The following is an 18,475-nucleotide window of genomic DNA, read 5'->3' as shown; positions in this document are numbered from 1 at the left end:
TGTGTCCTCCTCTCTCTCTGACACTCCCCCGCTCATGCTCTGTCTCTGTCTCTGAAAAGTAATAAATAAATGCCAAAAACAATAAAAAAAAACAAGAACAGACACTCAGATCAATGGAACAGAATACGAAATCCAGAAATGGACCCACAAATGTATGGCCAACTAATCTTTCGCAAAGCAGGAAAGACTATCCAATGGAATAAAGACAGTGTCTTCAGCAGGTGGTGCTGGGAAAACTGGACAGCGACAGGCAGAAGAATGAACCAGGAACACTTTCTTACACCATACAAAAAATAAAATTCAAAATGGATGAAAGACCTCAATGTAAGTCAGGAAGCCATCAAAATCCTCGAGCAGAAAGCAGGCAAAAACATCTTTGATCTTGGCCACACCAACTTCCTACTCAACACGTCCCTAGAGGCAAGGGAAACAAAAGCAAAAATGAACTACTGGGACCTCATCAAAATCAAAAGTTTCTGCACAGTGAAAGCAACAATCAGCAAAACTAAAATTCAACTGACAGAATGGGAGAAGATACTTGCAAATGACATCTCAGATAAAGAGTTAGTATCCAAAATCTATAAAGAATTTATCAAACTCAACACCCAAAACACAATCCAGTGAAGAAACGGGAAAAAGACATGAATAGACACTTCTCCAAAGAAGACATCCAGATGGCCAACCGACACATGAAAAAATGCTCCACATCACTCATCATCATGGAAATGCCAATCAAAACCCTAATGAGATACCACCTGACACCTGTCAGAATGGCTACCTTAACAACTCAGTCAACAACAGACGTTGGCGAGGATGCAGAGAGAGGATCTCTTTTGCATTTTTGGGGGCAATGCAAGTTGGTGCAGCCACTCTGGAAAACTGTATGGAGATTCCTCACAAAACTAAAAATACAACTCCCCTATGACCCAGAAATTGCACTACTAGGCATTTCTCCAGGGGACACAGGTGTTCTGTTTCAAAGGGACACATGCACCCCCATGTTTATAGCAGCACTATCAACAATAGCCAAAGTATGGAAAGAGCCAAATGTCCATCGATGGATGAATGGATAAAGAAGAAGGGGTAAATATATACAGTGGAGTAATACTTGGCAATCAAAAAGAGTGAAATCTTGCCATTTGCAACTATGTGGATGGAACTAGAGGGTATTATGCGAAGTGAAATGAGTCAGTCAGAGAAAGACAAAACTCATATGACTTCACTCATATGAGGACTTTAAGAGACAAAACAGATGAACATAAGGGAAGGGAAACCAAAATAACATGAAAACATGGAGAGGACAGAGCATAAGAGACTCATAAATATGGAGAACAAACAGAGGGCTACTGGAGGGGTTGTGGGAGGGGGGATGGGCTAAACTGGTAAGGGGCACTAAGGAATCTACTCCTGAAATCATTGTTGCACTATATAATAACTAATTTCGATGTTAATTTTTAAAACTAAAAATAAATACTAATTAATAATTAAAAAATTAAAATATTTTAAGAGAAAATATTGCGTGATCATGCTGTTGAGGTAAATGTTTCTTAAAGATTATGCGAAGCCTCCATTAATAAAGGTAAAAATCCAAAACTGAAAAAAAAAATTCTTCATATTGTCACACCGCCATCCACACAAACTAATGTAGAAGTGCATCCCTAACCCTGTCATTCACTTTTACACAATCAAACCTAAGTCTGGAGCTTGATATATATGTCAGAGGACATGCAAATGGGGCCCGTTCTGTGCTGATAAAACCAACCCAGCCCGACCGTGCAGCTGGGAGACGAGCCCCAGCCCCGGGAGTCCCAGGTGTTCCCATTCTGTGATCAGCACAGAACACACACACCTCACCATGGAGTTTGTGCTGGGCTGGGTGTTCCTGGTTGCTCTTTTAAAAGGTAATTCATGGTGAACGAGGGACACTGAGTCTGTGAGTGGATATGAGTGAGACAGTGGATGTGTGACAGTTTCCTGACAAACATGTCTTGTGTCTGCAGGTGTCCAGTGTGACGAGCAGCTGGAGGAGTCTGGGGGAGACCTGGTGAAGCCGGGGGGGTCCCTGAGACTCACCTGTGTGGCCTCTGGATTCACCTTCAGTAGCTATGCAATGGGCTGGGTCCGCCAGGCTCCAGGGAAGGGGCTGCAGTGGGTCGCAGCAATTAGTGGTAGTGGAAGTAGTACAAACTACGCAGACTCCGTGAAGGGCCGATTCACCATCTCCAGAGACAACGCCAAGAACACGCTGTATCTGCAGATGAACAACCTCAAGACCGACGACACGGCCACATATTACTGTGCGAAAGACACAGTGAGGGGACATCACTGGAAGCCCAGACACAAACCTCCCTGCTGGAAGGGATCAGCACCACCAGGGGGTGCACACTATGCACAATTCTCCTTTGTGTTCCCAGGCGCAGGTGCAGATGGAGGTTACAATCAGGTTTCCTGTCAGGGTCTGGGGCTTCCTCTCCACACAGCAGTTTCCCCAGGGAGCCTCCCTGGTTATATGATTCTGTGTTTACCTATTAACTCTCTGAATTAGCAACTGGGTTGTCATAGGGAAACTAGACTAACATGCACAAGACACAGTTGTTTGCACTTGCTTACTCTGGTCCCTCAACATGAGTGAATTACAGATTTCCTGAGGCACAACAGCTGCACATTTACAGGATTCCCAGATGCGCTCCCTGTGCAGCCAGGACCACAGGATCCCACAGCTCCTCCTTATCCTCACCCAGCCCTTGTCCCAGTCAAACAACGTGACATTTTCTTCATATCCCTTTACTACTCAGGACTTTAAATGAGCTACAGCTTTATTCAATTACTCTAAAGGAGAGACAAACAATCTCCATGTATTAGTTAAGATTCCCCTGAAGAACACAACCCAAAGGTCATTGGTTTCCATAACTAAATATGTTGAGAAGTCCCATGATCTACTGTCACAATCTGAAGACCAAGGAAAACCAGTGACATAATTCTTGTCTGATTCTGACTAGTGTCTAGTCTCAGAACGTGGAGAGATGGTGATGTAACTCTCAGGAAAAGGGCCAGAGAAGACCAATATTCCAGTTCAAACAAGCACATGGGAAGTAAAAATGAGGGAATTCGTCCTCCATCTGCATCAGATTCTATTGACACACTTAATGGAATGGGTGGTGCCCAGGCAGAAAGAAACCATGGATGGAAATCCCAATCTCTTCTGGAACACATCACAGACATCCACAGAAACAGTGGTGAATCTGGGCACCCATGACACAGTCAAGATAACCTATAAAGTTGATCATGACAAGTCAACCTCCTGTAAACGTGGAGCTCAAAGACTGAAGATTTAAAAGTCAATCCCATCATTGGGGTGGAGTCTGGTGGGCACAGCAGTGCTCCTGTGGAGGAGGGCAGAGGCCCATAAGGGGAACTGTGGTCTGAGTATCCCCTGGGTCGCATGGGGAGAGACAATTCCCTTCGCGGAGTGCATTTGGGAGACGGGGCATTGCCTCTCATAGGACAGGAGAGCTGACAGGCACCATTAAAGTTCCCTGATCATTAGCATAGGAGCCTCTTCTGAGAGCGGCTAGCTGGACACTGCCTTCTGGGTGTTCTTCACCATGCACTCCAAGCCCCTAGTATTGATGCAGCTGCCCATCTGGGGTAAATCAGCTCCAGGCACAGCACATCAAGACCCTTTCCCAGAGGATCAGTGGGGTCCCTGTCATATTGAGTTCACACAATTTGGAGTTTTCAAACCCAGCTAGAGCTCCTGAGATAAAACATAAGAGCCCTGTGCCACCAGATGTGTCAATGGCTTGGACGCAGACAGGGTGAAATAAATTCTGATGGAAGCCTGGGACCCACAAGTGTTCTCTCTGTGTGAGAGCTTCCTGAACAGGGGAGGCTGGGAACTCCAACTCCAGGGACTAGAGAGGGAGCTGATGCCAATATTTCCTCCCACCAATCAGCATGGACAGATTTCACTCAGCAGCACAGCATCCCCAGTGCAAGCTGAGCCACTAACACCAAGCTCCACCTACTCCAGCCCCCATCAAGTGCTTGCTTACTAGGAAAGAGTGCCTGGCAACCAGACCACCACTGCACCCCTTCCTCCAAAGACCACCGTAAGCCCCCCACGCACCAAGTCAGCTGATCATACAGTGATGCATATCCTCACCTCTAGGGGAGATAGGAATTAGCCTCTTTTAACAAGCAGACCAAACTCACCTAGTTAAAACTCACAACACTGGGCACAAAGTCCAACACTCCCCACTGGAGGCAAGGAGAAAATCTGCAGAGGACTGTCCTGAGGGACAGAGCAGCCAAAACACGACAGCACAGTGCCACGGAACATAAAACAAATGCTTCATGAAGTGTCAGGCCCTGGACAGTATGTGAACACTGCTCAATAAAGATACTACCCTAGAAGCAGAAAAGATAACAGGATTTTCTAAAACATTTAAGAAGGCAGAGACATAGACAACAACATGATGGAGGAACTCATCCTAAAAGAAAAAATGGTGAAAAGTCATTGTGAGGGATATAATTAAAACACATAAACTAATGTGCCTCAAAAAGAATTTCTAAAAACTCTCATAATGAAACAGGATTTTCAAAAAGTATCATAAGGATACTAGCTGTGCTTGAGGAAAATGTATGAGACATGAAAGATACGCATACTGCAAACAGAAGAGACCTAAAAACTAGTCAGGATGAAATTTTAAATGTTGTAACCGAGATGTGAAACTGATTGGATATAATGACCTCAAGGCTGAAAGAAGCAGATGAATGAGGAAGGGACATAGAAGATAAAAGTATGGGGGAGATGAAGCTGGAAAGATGAGGAAAATTAAAATATTGCATCACAAACATACACTTAGGGAAATCAGCAACTCCATAAACTGTAATAACATTCTTTTGAAAGGAGTCCCAAAAGAATAAGAGGGAGAAAAAGGGGATACAATTTATCTGAGTGAATTATAGTGAAAATTTCCACAAGCTGAGGAAGGAAACAGACATCCACATCTAGGAGGCAAAGAGAACACCCATTAAAATAAAAAATAAAAAAAAAAAGCAGGCCAACACTGAGACATGTCATAGGAAAATGGCAAAATATCCAGATAAAGAAAAACCATAAAAGCATCAACACAAAAGAAGTTGCTAACTAACAAGGGAAGATTAAAAAAAAAACTATGGCAGATGTCTCTACAGAAACCTTCATGCAAGTAGGGAGTGGCATCATATCCTCAACATGCGCAATTGAAAATTTTGCAGCTAAGAATACTTTCTCCAGTAAGGCAGTCATTCAGATACAAGGAGTGATAGAATTTCCCAAACAAAAACCAAAGGAGTTCATGGTCTCTAAATCAGCCCTGTGAGAAATTAAAGGGGACCCTTTGAGTGGGAAAGGAAGACTAAAAGTAACAAAGACTAGAAATAAACAGAGAAAATCTCCAGAAACAATGACTTTGGAGGTAACACTATGGCACTAAGTTTATATCTATCAATAATTACTGTGAATGTAAATGGGCAAAATGCTCCAATCAAAAGACATAGGATACCGGAATGGATAAAAACAAATACAAGATCCTTCTATACACTGCCCACTATTGACTCATTTTCAACCTAAAACACCTGTAGATTGAAAGTGAGGGGAGGGTAAACAATTTATCATGCTAATGGACGTCAAAAGAAAGTTGTAGTACCACACTCATATCACACTACCCAGTTTTCAAACCAAAGTTTGTTACAAGAGATCAGGAAGGCAGTATATCATCATAAAGGGGTCTATCCAACAAGAAGATCTGAAGCTTTAAATATTTATACCCCAAAAATGTAAGCACTGAAATATATAACTCAATTAATAAGAAACATAAAGAAACTCATTGATAATAGACAATAGTAATAATAGAGATCGTTAACACTCCACTTACAACAATGGAAAGACAATCTAAGCTGAAAATCAATAAGGAAACAATGGCTTTGAAAGACACATGGACTGAATGGACTTAACAGATATATTCACAACATTCCATCCTAAAGCACCAGAATACACATTCTTTTTGAGTGCGCATGGAACATTCTCCAGAACAGATCACATACTACGTCACAAATCAGCCCTCTACAAGTACAAAAAGACTGAGATCATTCCATGCGTATTTTCAAACCACAACACTATGAAACTTGAAGTCGACCACAAGAAAAATTTGAGCAACACTGCCAATACATTAGGTTAAAGAACATTGTAGTAAAAGCGGAATGAGATTTTCAGGAAATTACAGAAGCAATAAAAAAATACATGGAAGCAAATGAAAATGAAAACATGCCAGTTCCAAACCATCTGGAGGCAGCAAAGTTGATGGAAGAGTGAAATATATAGCAGTACAGGCCAAACTCAAGAAAGAAGAAAGGTCTCAAACACACAACCACGTTACAACTAAAGGAGCTAGAAAAAGAACAACAAATGAACCCTAAAGCCAGCAGGAACAGGTAAACAAAAAAGATTAGAGCAGAAATAAATGATATAGAAACAAAGAAAAACAGTAGAACAGATGAATGAAACTATAAGTTGGTTTTTGTAAGAAGAAATAAAAATGATAAACCCATGGGCAGACTTGGCAAAAACAAAAGAGAAGGGACGAAAGTAAATATAATCAGAATTTGAGAGGAGACATCGCGACTGACACCACAGAAATACAACTATGAGAAAATAGTTTGGAGATTTATATGCCAACAAATTGGGCAATCTGGAAGAAATGGATAAATTCCCAGAATAATGTAAACTACCTAAACTGAAAAAGGAAGAAATAGAAAACGTGAACACACTGATAATGAGCAAAGAAATTGAATCATTAATCAAAAATCTACTGACACACAAAAATCCAGGGCCAGATAGGTTCACAGGTGAATTCTACCAGATATTTAAGAAGAGTGTAAAATATTCTATTTAAGTAGAATAGAAAATTCCTGTCTTCACAAACTGTTCCAAATAATAGAAATGGAAAGAAAACTTCCAAATTCATTCTATAAGATGAGTATGATCACGGTTCCAAACCAGATTAAACCCCACTAAAAATGAGACTTACATGCCACTAGCCCTAATGAGCAAGAATACAACAATTGTCAAGAAGATACTTGCAGGGGCGCCTGGGTGGCTCAGTCGGTTAAGCGTCCAACTTTGGCTCAGGTCGTAATCTTGCGGTCCGTGAGTTCGAGCCCCGTGTCAGGCTCTGTGCTGACAGCTCAGAGCCTGGAGCCTGTTTCAGATTCTGTGTCTCCCTCTCTCTGACCCTCCCCCATTCATGCTCTGTCTCTCTCTGTCTCAAAAATAAATAAACGTTACAAAGAAAGAAAGAAAATACTTGCAAATTGAATCCAACAAGACATTAAAAGGATCCTTTAACGTGACCAGGTGGGATTTATTCCTTGGCTGTAAGGGTGGTTCAATAGTCACAAATAAATCAATGTAATACATACCATCAATCAGAGAAAGGATACGAATGATATGACCCTCTCAATAGATGCAAAAAAAATTGACATAGTACAGCATCCTTTCTTGATAAAACCCTCAACAAGGGGTAGAGGAAACACACCTCAACATCATAAAGTCCGTACATGAAAACCCCACAGCTAATATCCTCAGTGGGGAAAAAAAACCTTTTCCTCTACTGTCAGGAACACAAGAGGGATGTCCACACCCATCATTCTACTTAATACAGCAGTGGAAGTCTTATCCTCAAAAACAGACAACAAAAAATGAAGGCATACAAGTTGGAAAAGAAGAAGTCAAACATTCCCTCTTCACAGATGACATGACACTCTATATAAAAAACTCAAGACTCCACCAAAATATTGCAAGAACTGATGCACAAATTCAGCAAAGTCACAAGATACAGTATCAACATACTGAAATCGGCTGCATTTCTACACAGCAATAATGAGGAAACAGAAAGAAAAAAAAACCTATCCATCCCGTTTACAATTGCACCAAATATAATAGGATACCTAAAAAGTTAAAATATCCATAATCTGAAGACTCTAAAAACGGTGAAAGAAACTGAGGATGACACAAGGAAGTGGAAACACCTTCAATGTTCATGGATTTAAGGAGCAAGTAGTGTTGAAATGTCTATGCTACACAAAGAAACGGGAGACTTCATGACTATGGATTTCATGCTGTATTACAAGCTGTACTTATCAAGACAGTAAGCTACAAGCACAAAAGAGACACATAGATCAAGAGAACAGAAGAGTAAACCCAGATATGGACTCACAAATGTATGGCCACCTCATCTTGGATGAAGTAGGAAAGACTATGTAATGGGAAAAAAGACAGCCTTGTCAACAGAGGGTGTTGGGAAAACTGGACCAGAACATGCAGAAGAATGAAACTGAACCACTTTCTTACTCCATACACAAAAATAAATCCAAATGGGTGGAAGACCTAAATGTGAGACAGGAGACCATCAAATCCTAGAGGAGAACAGGCAGCAACTTCCTGGACTTCGACATAGCAACTTCTTACTAGACGTGTCTAGAGAGGCAAGGGAAACAACAGCAAACTTGAACTACTGGGACCTCATCAAAATAAAAACCTTCTGCACAGCTAAAGAAACAATCAACTAATCTAAAAGGCATTCTACAGAAATTAAAAAGGTATTTGCAAACCACATATCTGATAAAGGCTTACTATCCAAAATCTATTAAAAAAACTTCTCAAACTCAACACCCAAAATACAAAGAATCCAGTGGAGAAATGGGCAGAAGACATGAGGAGATACTTTTCCAAACAAAGCATTCCGATGGCTAACCGACACAGACGAACATATGCTCAACATCACTCATCATCAGAGAATTACAAATCAAAACTACAATGAGAGATGACTGCACACCTGTCAGAATGGCTACAATTAACAACTCAGGAAACAACAGATATTGATGAGGATGAGGAGAGAAGGGAACCCTTTTACACTCTTGGTGGAAATGCAAAGTGCCCGGACCATTCCAGAAAACAGTTTAAAAACTAAAAATTAAACAACCTTCCACTCCAGCAATTGCTCTACTAGGAATTCATCCAAAGCATACAAAACTTCTGATTTGAGGAAGTACATGCACCCCAATGTTTACAGCACCATTAACTATGACAGCCAAACTGAGGAAAGAGACCAGAAGTCCACCAAGTGATTAATTTGCTATCTGTATACAATGGCATATTACTCAGTCATAAAAAAGAATGAAATCTTGCCATTTGCAAAGATGTTGATGCAGCTACAGGGCATCATGCTAAGCAAAGTAAGTCAGTCAAAGATGACAAACACCATATGATTTCCTCCTATGGGGAATTTAGATCTAGGGGAAGGGGAAAAAGAGCAAGAAATCATAAAATAAAAAAAACTCTAAGGTTAGAGACCAAACTGAGGGTTGCTGGAGGGCAGGTGTGTGGGGGATGGGATAATGGGTGTTGGGGATGAAGGAGGCCACGTGTTGTGATGAGTACTGGGTGTTAATGTAAGTGATGAACCAATAAATTCTACTACTGAAATTAATATTACACAATATGTTAACTAACAAATATTTAAACACAAACTTGAAAAATTTAAAAAGTGGAAAAAAGGAAGGGAGAATTGTTGTCACAAATTGTCATGAACATGGAATCTAAGGTAGTGAGTCTAACGTCTTGCATTTTCTCATTATATCCCTAACTGATGGTGGACATAAATTAACATACTCATGAATTTTCACAGCAGTGCCAGGTGGGCTGGAATTCAAACCACAGCTGCCCTTCCCAACTCCCCTGTGCCCACACATCATGGGCAGCTTGTCCAGACACCTGCACAAGAACCCAGGTTGGGCCTCAGCAGGGACCCACATCTGCAGAACTGGAAAGTGTGGACAGTTGACGCTTCCTGAGAAGCTCTGGGGTTCCTTCCCCGACTTGCTTTCTCAGCTCCCTTGTCTTCCTTTCCTGTCTCTTGAAGAGAACCATGTCCCCTGTTAGTGGTTCATGAAAGTGAGGGGCTAGATGCTCTATAAACATTCAATATGACAGGTAACATACAAGGGGACAAAAAAAAAAACCCATATGATGCAGCCTTCTCGCGGCTCCTATCACCCAATGTGGTAGAGTACAAATAAACCTAAGTATTCATTTGGTCAAAAATTGCACACCACGTTGGAAAAGTATTAAGAGATGAGAAGCCTGGAAGAATTCCACAAATGCAGATATGAGCTCCCCTTGGAAGGAAGAAGAAAAATTACAGTCCCAAACACGCAAGAGTAAAATAATTTTAGGAAATGATACAAGAGCTTCAATGCATTCTATTCATGAAGTGTCTAAAATTGGCAATGCAAAAAATGGATTTTGAGGGTTTCACATAGAATTGCGAAGGAAAAATTGTGTCAAGAACGCAGTTGTGTGCACAGAGCTCAGCGGCTCCTGAGACATATAGAAAGCCCACCACCTGAAAAGGTAAACGTGTTTTTGGACCCCAGGAGCATATCTATCAAATCTGATGAGCAGTCTGGCCAAAGAGACACAGAATGGCAACTCTTGTGAAATTTGAACTTCAATTTCCTATATTTCCACTTAATTTCCATATATTAGGAAAAACCATGCCACGAAAATGATTTGCTAGAGTCTATAAATTTAAAAACAAACGACATCCTGAGAAACATAACAGAAACCCATGGGGGAGGAGAAGGAAAAAAAAAAAAAAGGTTAGAGTGGGAGAGAGCCAAAGCATTAGAGACTGTTAAAAACTGAGAACAAACTGAGGGTTGATGGGGGGTGGGAGGGAGGGCAGGGTGGGTGATGGGTATTGAGGAGGGCACCTTTTGGGATGAGCACTGGGTGTTGTATGGAAACCAATTTGACAGTAAATTTCATATATTAAAAAATAAAAAAAATAAAAAAAATAAAAAAATTAAAAAAAAAAAATAAATAAATAAAAACAAACGACAAAATTCTAAGTCACCAGGGACCAAATAGGGAACATGTCAACATTGAGAGAAACCAGAAAAAAAAACAAGACTTTTAGTTACATTGTAAGTCAAGAAATCAGTGGGGTGCCTGGATGGTTGAGTCAGTTAAGTGTCTCACTTCAGCTCAGGTCTCGGTGTCACAATTTGAGGGTTTGAGCCCCGTTGTCAGGCCCTATGCTGACAGCTCAGAACCTGGAGCCTGCTTCAGATTCTGTGTCTCCCTCTCTCTCTGCTTTTCCCCGCTCACGTTCTGTCTCTCTCTCTCTCTATCAAGAATAAACATTTTTAAAAAATATTAGTCATAAGCAATCAATCAACAAGAAAAGGAAAACTATAGCTAAGAACACAAGACCCATAAAAAGAAATGGTATAAATAGACTTTGTGAAAATCAATTCCGCTTATCTGCCCACGTGAATACCAATAGTAAGATAAGTTACAGAGTAAGAGACAACATTCACAAATTGCATAACCACCAAGGGACCTGCATCTTGAATATGCTAAGAACCCTCAACAGTCAATAGGAAAAAAGGAAACAAACCTCCATCAAACAAGCACAGCCTTGTGTAGTAGACATCCTATCCTTGAGGTTATAGACACATTAGTTACTGACTGGAGAAGACTCTTCACACCATCGACTGTCAGGGAAATTCAAATCAAGAATGCAACAGATGCCCTATACACACATCCCAATGGCTCAGGTAGGAACAACTCTGACAACAACATCCAGGTGAGCATCCAGCATACGTGGGGCCTCAAACAATGCAGGAAGGATTGACAAACAAACACCAGCTCTGGAAAACCGTTGGCTGTTGCTTATGAAATTATACATGGATGACATAAAAAGGAACCTGGAAATACCACTCCCGAGTATTTGTCCCTGAAGAATGAAATCCCATGCTCAGAAAATAAATGGTGTGTAAATATTTACAGCATCTTTCTTAGTGTTAGAAGCTCAGAATAAGGCAAAAGTCTTTCTATATATAAAGGAATAAACCAACTACGAAAATTCCATCAATGGGAGGCTTTGCCAGAGAACTGTGACACTACTGATGCACACCTGAAATCAGGTGAAACTCAAAGACATGATGTGGAGGGAAGGGCGGTAGTCCCATAATTACAGAGGTGGTGTGACCTGGGACATTCACACAGCCAGACCATGGTGACAGTGGTTTGGTTGGGCATTCCTTATCTCTTTCTTTCCCAAACCACAGGATGAGATACTCTGCTTCATTTGACAGCACTCCTATGTTCAACCACCCTCTGATGTATGGAGTCTCCACAGACTGAACCCTACAACCTCGGACTCCTCTGAATGGAGAGTAGTTGAGACCATAGTCTGATATGTGTTCTGACAGGAGCTGTTGCCTCCACTGTCCCTGGCTCTGGCTCTCTCCTGCAGGTGAGGGGGAGTAGGTTAGGAATCCTCCACTGAAACCATCTGTCTCCTGCACCTCACTCTCCCACAACATGAGGCCCAGACCTTCTTCCTCACACTTAGCTGGAAATGAAGTCAGTTCTATAGGAACAGATTTGCTCCTTGGATTAGAGGATTACTCCATCTCCCCCTTACCCTGGGCAATACTCTGGGCAAAGGTCTGCAGCTGCAGGGCGTGTCGGGGACAAACAGGATTCCAAACAGTTTGGAAACTGAGGGCTCTGTTTAGGGGTGGCTGGCAGCTTCACTGCCTTGTGGCTTGCTTGTCCTGGTGGCATGAGACTCCTGCCATACAAGTCAGGTCTGGGGTGATCAGGTTCCCAGCATCCCTAGTGGACTGTGCCCAGGGCAGAGCTTCCTTTCTGGGAGTGGGGCTGCCAACAATGAGTGAGTCGCACATCTCAGTGGCACCTGCTGGGGCTTGGCCTCAACAGCAAACAGCTTAGGGTCCCTGACATCCTGTCCCTCTGGGAAAGAGTCCTCTGAACAGGAGCTGGTCACCGGGAACCGTGTGTATTGGCTACAACAGTCTGGAGGGGAGGTTGCAGCCAGGCTCAGGGGCACATGCCTATAGTCCCAGTTACTTGCACTGGAGTTTCTTCTTGCTGATCTGGGGTGGGAAAGGAAAAGAACATACCTTAGTTCAAATAGTCTAGGTATTCTTTCTGGTAGTATATTTTCTGCAATAAATGCTTCTTCATGGGCTGTATGCCAACATGGCCATTTGCAGGCACTATAAATACATTATTTGAGTTTTTCTTCAAATTCCAGTTAGTTAACATGCAATGTACTATTACTTTCAGGTGTAAAATATAGTGATTCAACATTGCAATACAGCACCCAGTGTTCGTGATGAGCGCTCCCCTTAATCCCCATCAACTACCTCCCCATCCCTCCACACACCCTCCCCAGGGTAACCATCAGTTTTTCCCCTATAGTTAAGTATCTGTTTCGTGGAGCTTACGTGGTTCCATGGGTTAGGCCCACGACTCTTGATCTGGGCTCTTGTCTTGATCTCATCATTCCTGAGATCGAGCCCCACTTTGGTTTCTGCACTGACAGCACGACGTTTCCTTGGGATTCTCTTCCCATCTGCCTCTGCCCCACCTCCCATTCTCTCTCTAAATAAATAAGTGAACATTGAAAAAATCGCCTATTTCTTGGTTTGCCTCTTCTCTCTTATTTGTCCCTTGGCCCATTTGTTGTTTCTTAAATTCTACATATGGAGGAAATCATATATTTGTCTTTCTCTGACTTATTTCCGTAAATATAATACTCTCTAGGCCCATCCCTGTCCTTAACAATAGCTAATGTCATTCCTTTTACGGCTGAGAAATATTCCAGTGTGCGTGGACGGGGTTATGTAGATATACCACGTATTCTATTCCCATTCATCAATCAATGCATACTTCGGCTGGGTTGTTTCCATAGCTGGGCTGTTTGTGACATAGCTGCTATAAACAGAGAGGTACAATTCCCTTAAATTAGCATTTTTGTATCCTTTGGGTAAATACCTAGTAGTGCATTTGTTCTATCGTAACGGAGTTGTATTTTTAGCTTTCTAAGGAACCTCCATGCTGTTTTCCATAGTGGCTGTGCCAGTGTGCATTCCCACCAGCACCTCCAAAAGGATCCTCTTTCTCTGCATCCTCACCAACACCTGTTGTTTCTTGTGCTGTTGAGTTCAGCCTTTCTGACCAGTGTGAGTTGATATTACATTGTAGTTTGGATTTATATTTCCATGATGAGGAGTCATGTTGACCATCTTTTCATGTGTTTAGTGACAATCTGTAGGTCACATTTGGAAAAATGCTTATTCATGTCTTGTGGCCATTTTTTAATAGGATTATTCAGTTCTGGAGTTGAACTTTATACCATATATAGAAACCTTAAAGACTCCACCAAAAAAAACCCCGCTAGAACTGCTACAATAAACCTGTAAATTTGTAGCATACAAAATCAACATATAGAAATTTGTTACATTTCTATACACCAATAATGAAGCAGGAGAAAGAGAATTCAAGGAATCAATCCCATTTAAAATTACACCAAAACCATAATATACTAGAAATAAACCTAAGTAAAGAGGTACAAGATCTGTACTCTGAAAAGTCTGGGACATTTATGGAAGAAATTGAAGAAAACACAAAGAAATGGAAAAAATATTCCATGCACATGGATCAAAAGAAAAATCATTGTTAAATGACAATACTATCCAAAGCAATCTAGACATTCAATGCAAATAATTCAATTTCCTGTCAAATAATACCAGCATTTTTCAGAGCTAGAACAAATAACTCTAAAATTATCATGGAACCACAAAAGACCCCAAATAACCAAAGATCTTGAAAAAGAAAAAAACCTGGAGGCACCACAATTCTGGATATCAAGCTATATTACAATGCTGTAGTCATCAAGACAGGATGATACTGGCAAAAAATAGACACATAGATTGATGGAAAAGATTAGAAAACCCTGAAATGGACACATCACTATATGATCAACTAATCTTTGACAGAGCAGGAAAGACTATCAAATGGAAAAAGTCCCTTCAAAAACTGGTGTTGGGAAAACTGGACAGCATCGTGAACTTGTAATGAACCTGGACCACTTTCTTACAGTACACACCAAAATAAATACAAATTGAATGAAAGACCTAAATGTGAGACAGGAAACCATCAAAATCCTAGAGGACAACACAGGCACCAACCTCTTTGACCTTGGCCAGAACAAGTTCTTACTAGACATGTCCCCAGAGGCAAGGGAAACAATAGCAAAAATAAACTATTGGGATCTCATCAAGATAAAAAGCTTCTGCACAGCAAAGAACAAATCAACAAAACTAAAAGGCAACTGACAAAATGGGGGGAGATATTTGTATGACATCTCAGACAATGGGTTAGTATCCAAAATCTATAAAGAACTTACCAAACTCAACACTCAAAAAACAAATAATCCAGTGAAGAAATGGGCAGAAGACATGAATACATATGTTTCCAAAGAAGACATCCAGATGGCAAAAAGACACGAATACAGATGCTCAACAACACTCTTCATCAGTGAAATATAAAGCAAAACCACAATGAGATACCAACTCACACCTGTCACAATGACTAAAATTAACAATTCAGAACACACAAAATGTCAGCAAGGATGCAGAGAAAGCGAAACCCTTTCGCACTGTTGATGGTAATGCAAACTGGCGCAGCCACTCTGGAAAACAGTGTGGAGATTCCTCAAAAAATGAAAAACGGAACTATCCTGTGATCAAGCAATTGCATTTATCCAAGGATACCAAAGGTATCCAAAGGATACCAAAATGCTGATTCGAAAGGGCACGTGCATCCCAATCTTTATGGCAGCCTTATCAACAAAAAACAAATTGTGGAACAGCCCAAATATTCATCAACACATGAATGCATAAAGAAGAGGTGGTAAATATATACAATGCAATATTACTTAGCCATCAAAAAGAATGACATCTTGCCAATTACAATAATGTGGATGGAACTACAGTGTATTATGCTAAGTGGAACAAGTCAGTCAGAAAAAGTCAAATATCCTATGATTTCACACATTAGTGGAATATAAGAAACACAACATACAGAAAGGAAAAATAAAATAAATCAAAACAGAGAGGGAGGAAACCAGAAGACACTCTTAAATACAGAGAACAAACTGAGGGGAAGTGGGGGAGGTGGGCTAAATGGCATGTGGCCATTAAGGAGGGCCCTGGGTGAAATGAGAACTGGGTGTTATATGTATGCGATGGTTCTCTACATTCTACCCCTAAAATGAGTACTACGCTGTATGTTAACAGATTGAATTTACATTAATATAATACAAGAAAATTATATATAGAGAGAGACTGCCTCAAAATAGCAAGCTTCTGCACAGTGAAGGAAACAATCAACAAAACAAAAAAGCAACCTATGGAATGGAAGAAGATATCTGTAAATGACATATCCTCAGGGTTAGTTTTCAAAACATACAAGTTTTTTTTTAATTGTTTTCAAATTATCAGTAGAGAGTGTGTCCATGCAGTTCAGCACACTGTTGTGTGAGAAGCAAAACTCGTGTCTTCCACTTTTATATTGTGGTTAAGATCTCACTGAACATGAGACCCAGACTCTTCACAAAATTTTAACCATACATTACAGTATTGTTAATTACAGGGGTAATGATGTGGAGACCCCTCTAGAACTTAATCATCTTGCATAACACAAATTCATAGCCCTTGAGATCTACTCCTCACTGACCCTCCCTGCCAGGCCCTGGAAACTGCCATTTCACTCTCCATTTCATTGTTATCAAAACCCAAATTCAGCTGCCTGTTACTGGAAAGGTCAATGTTCAAAGTTTTAGTTTGGGTGGCAAAGGAATTTGAGCTATATTCAGAAGGCCAGCCACAGGGGAGAAGGCAAACTCTTGTCCAAACGCCAACTCTGAGGTTTCTCCCTGACCCAGGGCGTTTTAAAGCAGTAGAGGGTACTTATTCAAGCAAGGGAGTGCCATGGTCAAAACCATCTTTTGATCATGGGCAGACTCCATGGTGCAAGCTGCAAAGTAACCTCAACTCCCCTCCATCTCCAGCTGAAGAGGGAACCAAACTACATGGGAGGAGACTGCCAGAGGCCAGGAAAGAACCCCCATAAGGGATTAGAGGAGAAAACCCCTGGGGCTCACACATGGTCAGCAGTACTTTCTGTTCTCCCCAGCTGGCATAAGAAAATACTAAAATACAACCTTGTAGTTCACCAATCATCACTCAGAATACTGACAAATGTTTTCCTCAGTGAACTCAGAGGAACCTTCAAAGCAAAAACCAAAAGGATCAAATGGCTTGCAAACTAATAGCCAAGGAGAATAAGACACACAAAACTACAGAGATTTTTAGCATCACCCCTAAAGGTAAAATTGACAATGTTTACCTCCGCATCACAAGGAAGCAAAGCAGTGGTCTCTGTAATGAGAAAAAGTAGTCATCCAAAGAAAGTGACCCAGCAGTACCACAGGACATGGATTTGATAGAGAAGTTAAGGGTGATATAACTGCATAGCCCATATGCAAGTAGCTGGAGGAAAGATTGAAGGTGTTGACTAGAGCCATGCCTCTGGGTCCAAATCCCTACCCATGTCCATGTGACCACTCTTGACCATGGCCCACCTGCCCCTCCCACATCCACCCCAGCCGAACTGATGTGCAGGGTCACCCAATGCCACACCCTGGGACTGTTGCCTAACCCCACAGGGCGCCCCCAGGTGCAGGGTGCTGGCCACCTGGCACAGCCCTCTATTCTGTCCGATGGTCTAGACCTGGCTTTGCTGAGGATCCTCCATTTATCCATTCTCACTGGCAGATGTCTCTGAGCAGGGGCATGAGGCTGGCAGAGGGCCAGGTCACCCTGAGGGCGCCCCTCTTGCTCTTTGCACTCTGGGCAGTGCTGGCTCCTGTGCAGGGTTCTCAAGGGCATCCCTCATGGCGCTAAATCTCCTCTGAGGTGGTAATTCCCAAGAAGGAGCCGCACCACAGCAAAGGCATTCAGATGCCTGGCTGTCTGTGTATAGCCTGCGTTTTGGGGCAAGAGACATGTTATGTACATGCGGCACAAGAAACTCTTTTGGTCCAGACTCTGCTGATGATGACTCAGGATGCTCAGGGAGCCTTGCAGGTGGACTACCCCTTCATGTGTCCAGACTGTTACTACCTCAGCTACCTGGAGGAGATTCCTTTTTCCATGGTCACAATTGACCTAGGTTATGGCAGCCTTGAAGCTATCATGAAGCTGGATTAACTTGCCTATGATATGAGACCCCTCAGTGATTTCCAATGGTTTGAACACTTTGTTTCTCACATAGTCGCAGACATCTGTGCAATGGGACCTACTTATAACCGGGGATATAAGGAGGACAGGGGACCCCCTGTTCCTCAAGGAAATGCCAGTGCAGCCCCAAGGATCTCTAGTAAGTGCTGTTCATCCCATCACAGAATTTTCAAAGGACTTGCTTTCAGTTTCAAAACAATGTATAGTGTGTTAACCACGTGGAAAAAAGTGCCCAATTCCTAGTAAG

The 18,475-nt window shown here is 41.7% G+C and overlaps 1 gene segment (V, D, J or C); it reads left to right on the top strand.

The window, feature by feature from the left end:
- Positions 1 to 1,793: 1,793 nt before the first annotated feature.
- On the top strand, positions 1,794 to 18,198 carry LOC128772897 (immunoglobulin heavy variable 3-23-like). The segment is given in 3 exon segments: positions 1,794 to 1,901; positions 2,001 to 2,311; positions 18,034 to 18,198. Coding segments are annotated over 3 exon segments (522 nt in total).
- The last annotated feature ends 277 nt before the right edge of the window (positions 18,199 to 18,475 follow it).

This window comes from Panthera pardus, unplaced genomic scaffold, assembly GCF_024362965.1.
Source record: "Panthera pardus isolate Hobbes unplaced genomic scaffold, ASM2436296v1 HiC_scaffold_24, whole genome shotgun sequence".
Classification (NCBI taxonomy): Eukaryota; Metazoa; Chordata; class Mammalia; order Carnivora; family Felidae; genus Panthera; species Panthera pardus.
This window is presented reverse-complemented; position numbering and strand designations above follow the sequence as displayed.